General features: G+C 47.5%; 1 protein-coding gene across 1 annotated transcript in view; it reads right to left on the bottom strand.

Annotated features, from left to right (window-relative positions):
- LOC119587881 (SWI/SNF complex subunit SMARCC2-like) overlaps nt 1-610 on the bottom strand; it is a gene marked incomplete at its 3' end in the record, with an annotated part of 24724 nt that continues 24114 nt past the window's right edge. The window contains 1 exon segment of the mRNA XM_037936587.1: nt 1-419. Coding sequence (XP_037792515.1) covers nt 1-419 — 419 coding nt within the window.

Genomic DNA, 610 nt, shown 5'->3' with positions numbered 1-610 from the left:
TCTGGTTCAGTGCCAGCAATGCCGGACTTGGCCAAGCCGGCAGTGGGATCAACCTTTCCTTCATTAGAGGCAGCGTTATCTGCGACATTCTTGATGTGCGAGTCAAGGAGAGCAGCTGGGACCTCGTCCTTAATCCTGCAGAACTCGTCCATGGCTGCCTTGGCTGCAGACGCTGCGATCCTGGGGTCAACAACAGATGCCAAGAAAGCCACAGTGGACATAATTGGGTTTCCTGATTTGCTGAATGGGATGGGTTGGTAAGCAAGAGGTCCAAGGGCTGTAGGGGTGGGTCCACTGCCAGCCTCGGGATCTTCTAGGTAAGGATCCTCAATGGGGAGGCGCAGGAACTGCAGGATACATTCGTCTTGTGTTCTGGTACCCACATGCTCACAAACCTTGTTCCAGTCATCCTTGTACATCTACAAAAACAAATAAAACAATTAACAATACACTCAAGTAGATTTCATGGGTCACAACACTGGACCCCAAATTCAATGCTTCATTAAAAACTATGATAAGAATACTTCCCATGACAATGACAATGTGGCCACAGGGTGACACACACTACAAGAACAACATGTGTTGACTGGGGAAAAAAAAAAAAATCATA

The sequence above is a fragment of the Penaeus monodon genome, chromosome 23, assembly GCF_015228065.2.
Source record: "Penaeus monodon isolate SGIC_2016 chromosome 23, NSTDA_Pmon_1, whole genome shotgun sequence".
NCBI lineage: Eukaryota > Metazoa > Arthropoda > Malacostraca > Decapoda > Penaeidae > Penaeus > Penaeus monodon.
The sequence above is the reverse complement of the archived record's forward strand: the minus strand, read 5'-3'. Positions and strand labels throughout refer to the sequence as shown.